This window comes from Montipora capricornis, chromosome 3, assembly GCF_036669925.1.
Source record: "Montipora capricornis isolate CH-2021 chromosome 3, ASM3666992v2, whole genome shotgun sequence".
NCBI lineage: Eukaryota > Metazoa > Cnidaria > Anthozoa > Scleractinia > Acroporidae > Montipora > Montipora capricornis.
Window position 1 is genome coordinate 50,786,298 of NC_090885.1, and position 7,817 is coordinate 50,794,114.

Sequence of the window (7,817 nt, forward strand, 5' to 3'; positions counted from 1 at the left end):
CTATGACTAAAGATTTATTTTGTTTCTTGTACAACTTCGCATGCCAGTAATATGAAATTATAAACTTCCATTCCACAACTTTCCAGGTCTTACATGACCCATAGAAACGCTGCACAGGACAAGTCATTGGCAGGGGGAATTTATTTTGGCATGCAGCTATCACTATACTGGGTTAAGGTTTTAACATACTAACAAGCGTATGTATCATTCCTTTTTGTTTTTAAGTAATGATATATAATTAAACGAAAATCTGCTGTGTTATATGTTGTGCATTAATTGGATGTGAGCATCACACCTTTATTCTGCTTCTTCTTTTTTCTCTTTGGAGCTCCCTCAGCCCCCATTTTCGCTGTTCGTTTCTGTCCTGGTGTATCTGAATCAAAATATGATAACTAAATACAACTAAAGAGCATGAACCCATCTTTTTTCCAACAAAAATTCAAACAGCCAAGATGTTCAGCTGCCTAACAAATCAGTATAATTTCAGAGCTGAACAAAGAGTTTCCAGCAATCTGACTGGTTGAGTGACTTCTTATATGGCATTATTTTCACCGCTCCAGGCGGTGAATATAACAATTCTCAGCTGGGTTAGTAAGCTTGCCACCTTTGCCATCCAGGCAAGTAAACATGGCAGACAGTTGCTGAATTAATTCTTCATTTATTTGGAAGACATCATTCCAACTTCATGATATTTGTACATTTGAAAAGACGGAGAATTTTCAAAATGACTGCTATTGCCCTGGGACCAAAAATCCTTTCAAGAACTCATATTCAAGACATCACGAAGAATCATAAACACAGTTGTTGTGTTGATCGCCAGCAGGTCAGATCAATTGACCAAACTTATTTCTCTTCAAACTATTTAAACTACTCATTCTTAGATGATGATGACAACTGTGAATGAAGTCAACAGTGATAAAACAAAGGTACCGGATGAATTTATTTTTCGTAGTGTTTCGCTTGTTTGTTTTACTGCCCAACTTGATGTGTAAATTGATTAACATACAAGTTCATTATTAAGCGTACTGTTGCATACGTGTATGCAAAGGAGCCATTATTGCGTTTCTTTTAATGTTTTAGTACTTAATTCTCTTTGTTCAGCTCTGTAGCAACAATGGAAGGAGTAGCAGCAGAAGTACTGTAGCAGTAGAAGCAGCAGTGGTTAATGCAAGTTTCACTGTAATGGTACTGTTAAACAATTATTTCCTGAGGGAAAAGTGAGCATTGGTTAATATTCACCAATGTTCATTTCGCCTTCCGCAAATAATTGTTTAACAGTACCATTACAGTGAAACTTGTATTAACCACTGCTGCTGCCGCTGCTGCTGCTGCTGCTCCTTCCATTGTTGCTACTGCTAATGTTACTGCACTGAGTTTTTGTTAAAATATGTGCAACATACTGTCATGAAAACTAAACTTAAATAATTTCAAAATCCTACAAATATGTTTGTCCATACCTTTTACTGTCTGCACATCACGATACCATTCTCTCCGCCCAAACTCTTCCTCTTCAATGAGCACCTGGCTGATATTGGCATTACCTGATAGCAGCCCCACCAGAGTCAGCATTGGTGATGGTGATGGTGTGCATTGCATCAGGGTGTACTAGTGTGGTGTGGTCATGATTTGGCAGCCTCATGAAAGCATACCTACCTTTGCACCCATATGACTTGGCAAGAAATGCCCTTTCTGTATTACATTTGGCTTGACCATAAATTGCATGTTTCTCTACACGGGTTTGGAAGATGTGCATGATTTGCTTTCCCCCATTCTCCATGGAAACCTTTCGACATCATTGTGGAGAGCATGGTCATTGGGGAAGAAAGATCTGTTCTCCATGTTGTGAAGGTGCTTACAATAAACACGTATAAGGAGAGAGGAATAATTGTCATCAAATACACATAGAAAATAGGAATATCAAAGTATTTGCCCCAACATGCAGGAAGTAAACTTAAGATAAATTCATGAAGTAACTAGTAGGGGAGGGGGCTGCCTCAACTTCAGGTTCTGCAGCAACTTTTTTCTGGTTTGTTCCATATACAGTACCGCTCAAAACTTACAATGTGCCACCTCTCATCTTGTTTCTCGCAAGACGGTCGTCTTCTTGTCACGAGACGAGAGTCTTGCCTTGCATAAAGTGCAAGCAGTTAGCTTGCAAGAAAACAATCAATTTCTTGTGACACAGTGAAGTTTATCCTGCAAAAGCATCTGGTTTTCCGGGCTCTTATTTAACACACCGATTCAAAAGAGCGCCAATTGTAACTTAAAAATTAAAGTGGTCGCTATAATTATGTCATTGCAACATGTTGACTTTCCAAAAATCTTAAGTGGAAACTTGCTTCGCAAGACCCAGTACTATCATCGCAAATGAAGAAACTGAACAGAATCTTTTTTTTAAAAATCTCAAATCAAGACATTGGCGAAAGTGCTTGAATAATCGATGAGGAAAGTGTCAGTAAAGCAGTGAATTTGCATAAGTGTGCGTGTCCTTTGAACTCGCTTTTGAATTGAAAACTGTTGTTTGTTTCTCACGAGACAAAAGTCTTATCTCTCGAGATGAGAGTCTCATCTTGCAAGACGAGATTCTCATCTCACGACTTACTTTTTAGCAGTACTGTAATTCCTTCTGTGTGCCTCGTTTTGTGCAGTGTCATTCTTAATTTTCCTTGTACAGGGAATGTTTTTGCAAATAATCAACCCAAATCAGTAGCCCTGAAAAATACATGATTTATCCTTGATTGGTTTACAGAATTCTCTGTTTGAATACACTATCTTATTATGATGAATAAATGAAGTAAATTAAAATTCAATACTACCTATCCTACCAATTCAAAATGATCACTGAGCTTTTACAAAAAGTGAAGGTACATGTAATCTAGTTCTCTGCATTGAGGAATATGACAATTTATAGGACACGCAATACTTATCTCGAATTTCACACCAAGCACATGCCCTATAGGCTCCTGAACCAAGGACATTGAAAACCTTACCAACACCAGGATAATCAAGAACGTAAGACAACATCTCACACTTAAACAGAAATGGCGCCTTGCTGTATGAATCGTAAACAGATTTGTCAGACAGCTGTAACAACTCATCAACAAGCAAGTCAAGATATGGCTGAAGAGTTTCAGGTTCCCCTGATCCGTTTCCTGTACAATTTTTGGGAAACAAACAAGTCAGTAAATTAGGCTGTTTAGATGTGTGAGAACCGATCTTCATGGGAAGAAATGAAACAGGATAATTAAGGAATGCCTTCCCCACAAATGCATCATTGCCTTTTCACATGCAGTCTGCCAAACCATAAAAAAGCGCCGACTTCTTGGTTCCATGACAAAGAAAACAACTGCGAGAAAGGGAAGCATGCATTATAACCTTATATCACAGCCTCCACACTTCCTTTTGTGGTTACCCACCTCCAACAGAAAGAGCATTCAAAGGATACTCACTCCATAAGGATCCTCCTCCAAATACATAGATTGATTTCAGCGAAATTGCTCGCCAACGAGAAATAAGTGAGAAACAGAGGCTTGCTTCTTCCTGGAATAAAGTTGCCAATTATGTTGACAACTGCGCACTTGTCTTTACTCAAATTGGGACCCTGTATCAGCTCTTAAGAGGGTAGATAGTTTGAATCTTGCTTGGAAATCCTTTGAGGCCACACATGCGAAGTACGTGCCAGGTATACAGGAAAGGAAGCGCCTGCAACAAGTTGAGCAAAGGTTTAAGTCCCTCCAAGAGTCAATGAATGATTTAATCGAAGAATGTGAAAGGCAGGGGAAACTTGAACAAGAAACCCACAAATGTGATGATGGAATTTCTGTAAGTGGAAAATCGCGCCAGAGCTCAACTTCTCCAAAGACCTCCTAATCTAGGAAGGAAAAGGTACGAGCAGCACTTTTGGTAAAGAAGAAACCGGAGCTAGCCCAGGGAAGAGCTGAGGAGGAAGCTGAATTAGCCAGATAGAATGCAATGAGAGAACTGAGACGATTGGAGGATGAGGCTGTTTTAGCTGAGCTTGACTGGAAGATTGAGAGAGACTTTCATGAAGAAACCGGTCAGCTGGAAACCGTTGATGATGTTGATAAGATGCAACCCCAAGACAACCTTAAGCCTCTCCTGAAAGAATTGGAATCAAGAAGCTCCAGACCTCCTGAGCCAACCATGCGAGAAATGCCGGACCTTACACCTGCAGATTACTCCACCCCATGCGATAAACTGCCTGCTACTTCAAAGTCAGCACCTTGGAACTTAACCACAAGGGAGAAGGGGAAGGAAGCATCACAGGCCCCCAACAGTCAAAGCCCCTATGGTTACAGATGCCCATTGCCCTCGAGTGGTGGTAGGACTTTCCTACCCATTGCTCGTTTATCATGGGAAAGGCCCGAAATGCTCCAGTGAAATTCACAAGCATACCAAGGCTTGAATTACAAGCACCAGCCATTGCTACACGCCTAAAGAGGATGCTGAGGGAGGAGTTAGACCTGTGCATGCACAATACTAAGTACTGCACTGACAGTGAGGTAGTTCTTCACTATCTGAAAAACGAGAAGTGTCGATTCCAAACCTATGTTGCCAATCGGGTGCAAGAAATCAGAGGAAATTCAAAACCAGATGAGTGGAATCATGTGCCAGGTTTTTTGAACCCAGCAGACAATGTCTCACGGGGCTTGAACCCCTCAGATCTGAGCGTAAACCACCGCTGGTTATGAGGACCTGAATTCCTTTGGCAGCCAGAATCACTTTGGCCTAATGCAGACCTGAACGAAGTCCCAGACTTAGCCCTGGAATTGAGGAAAGAAGCTCACACCAATCATGCCGATGTAAATACCATTTTCCCTTCTTCAAAGGCAAATGCCGTCCCAAAGAGTTTGACAATTGTAACAGCCAAGGAGGTTATAGCTCGGGTACTCAGCAGTTGCTCTAATTGGAACCGGCTTAGGTGTTGAGTAGCATGGTTGATCCGCTTTATTCACTTTCTTCACAATAGGAAGACCGTTCCAGACGGGTCACTTGATCTTAGAAGATTACGATGTCGCTGCCACCGCGATTGTAAGAATCATCCAGCGATCCTCCTATCCTCAAGAGATCAAAGATCTAAAGACCAGAGGTGAAGTCAAGTCATCTAGTAGCATAGTGAGCCTTAACCTGGTACTTGATGGCCATGGTATCCTGAGGGTGAACGGACGTATAAGGACACCCACCAGTCGCTGATGCTGCCAGAAATCAGCTAATTCTGCCAAAAGACCACCCCATAATGGCTATGATGGTTTGCCACACAAACGAGTCAATTGGTCACCTGGGACGCAAGCATGTTATACCCAAGGTCTGCGAGAAGCTATGGATCCCCCAAATCAGAGTGCTGACCCGTTCTATCCTTGGACCATGTATCCTCTGCAAAAGGTTAAATGCCAAGCCAATGATCCAGCAAATGGCATACAAACCTCCCTTTTCGTAGTCGGGTATGGATCTTTTTGGGCCTCTGTATGTGAAGCATGGAAGAGGCACGGCAAAACGTTGGTGCTCCTTATTTACCTGCATGAATGCCGCACCGTTCAAGTCAAATTGGTTCAGTCAATGGGCACGGATGACTTTATAATGTGTTAACGAAGATTCATTAACCGTTGTGGTGAAGTGACTGAGATAAGATACAACCGTGGATCGAACTTTGTTGGAGCAGAACGAGAGTTGAGAGAAGGGCTTGAAGAGTGGAACCAGCAACAGATTGATAGTGACCTGCTTCAGTGAGGGTGTAAGTGGATCTTCCAGCCACCCACCGCCTCAAGTATGTCAGGAGTTTGGGAGCCCCTCGTGCACAGTGCTAAGACTGTCTTAAAGGCAATCCTTGGGGCACAAGAAGTCAGAGGACCAGTTCTTCAAACCCTACAGACAGAAGTTGAAAGAGTGCTAAATGGGAGGGCCCTCACCGCCAATTCAGATGATCCTAACGACCTGCAGCCACTCACACCTGCGCACTTTCTCATGCAGAGGAAATCCATCTGCCTACCTCCAGGCGTATTCGAGAAAGCAGACCAGCACAGAAGAAAGTGGAAGCAAGTCCAATTTCTTGCTGACTTATTTTGGAAGAAATGGGTGCGGGAGTACCTTCCAACCCTGCAAATCCGAGGTAAATGGCGCAAAGCCCTTCCCAACCTGAACCGAAACGCCCTAGTTCTGCTGGTTGATGATAATGTACCAAGAGGTCATTGGAACCTTGGTCGTGTCTCGGAGGTTTACCCTGGACCTGATGGAATGGTACGCACTGTCAAAGTAAAGACCAAGGACTCGGTCTTTATACGACCAATACAGAAGCTCTGCCTGTTAGAGAATGACTTTGAAATGGTTTGAAGAAGGAACCTAAATAGACTTTTGGGCATCCCGACCAGATTGTCCCAAGGCAGGCAGAATGTTTAATCTAGAATTTAATGATCAAACTTGGACGTGCCGTTTTCCTTTGTTTTTATTTGTTTGGACAATTCGTACCATGTTACATAAGCCCATCGTCATTTGGTCACATGCTCAGAGATTGTAGCGTATCTTGTCCTTCAAAGCGTTTTCTGTCCGATATCCTGCACAGAGTGTAAGTTGTATCGTCTGTGGTATTTCTTCATTAGTTGTTCTTTAAGTTTATTTGTCATTTAATTTTATTCTTTCTTAGTTTTCACCGCTTGCATTATTTATATTAGAAATTACAAAAATTAGCGTTAAAAGGTTATTAGACATTTTGTGCTTTTGGCCTCATGTACAACTGAACACAATAAAAACCCTTTTCAATCCAGCTCTGACAACAATAAATATTTGCATATAACTCATTGAAATGTGGGCATCGATCACTTCGCTCAACAGTAAGAACGATCCAGAAATTGTAAAGCCTCTCTTACTAGCAGTTGCTGCAAGTCTTCTTTGACAGATTCTTGCTCGAGCTCCTCGCTTTCAGGATCCGACACTGCAGGCTCTCCCTGTACTTCGTCAGATTCCTCAGGATCTGACAGTGTATCACCTTCAACTCCTTCTTCTCCTCTTTCTTCGGGCAAATTACAACAAATTTTCATGTGCAAATTTCGCACCTTTCTGCTGGAGACCAGCTTTCCCTTGCAAAGAGGACAAGGGCACGAAAGAGCCGCCATATTGTTCTGTTCGCCTGAATATGTCGTCGTCCTTCCTTTGTGTAATTGTTTCGTATCTATTGCAACATTTTAGGCGGGAAAATCCTGGCTCCAAAGTTGAGCTCGCGCTTTTCACTTACTATTCACGCTGATTTACGTCGTGTACGAGTGCGCCATATATGATGGAGTCCTTAGACTGTACGGCTTTGTTTAGCCTTTTGGACAAGGAAAAGCAGCAAATGCTGCTTTCCCAAGTAAATTTAATTCCACCCCCAAAACAGCAAGTGGTACAGGGCACATTAGTCCAGGTTTCACCCACCCAACAATGTGAAGAAAAATCGGCACCAGCAGTAAACAGCTTTACTGCCGAAGAGTTGTTGTGGGGAAAGTCCACACGGCTGGCCAGAAATATTTTAATGTAGGAATTTTGTACATTACATTTTATTTTCCTCAATACAATCCTTTACCCGGTATTTTAACTTTGCCATTTATTAATTGATTAGAACATGAGGTCGGACTGTGTTGGGAAACACAGGTCCAGTCTTACATTGAGTCGTACATGCTCCAATTCAATAATCGACATTGCATGTTTAAACGTCTTTTTCTTTTCTTCGTTTGAGAAAGAAACCTTGCAGTACGTACTCGGACAGCACAATTGTTTTGTACAGTATACATCTGGTAGACCATCCAAAAGAATTTTGCTGAAAGAAA

At 42.0% G+C, this 7,817-nt stretch overlaps 1 protein-coding gene across 1 annotated transcript; it reads left to right on the plus strand.

Annotated features, from left to right (window-relative positions):
- The first annotated feature begins 5,787 nt into the window (after positions 1–5,787).
- LOC138040485 (uncharacterized) lies at positions 5,788–6,348 on the plus strand. The gene has a single exon (XM_068886206.1). It carries the CDS (start codon positions 5,788–5,790, stop codon positions 6,346–6,348), a length of 561 nt encoding a protein of 186 aa, XP_068742307.1.
- Positions 6,349–7,817: the final 1,469 nt, after the last annotated feature.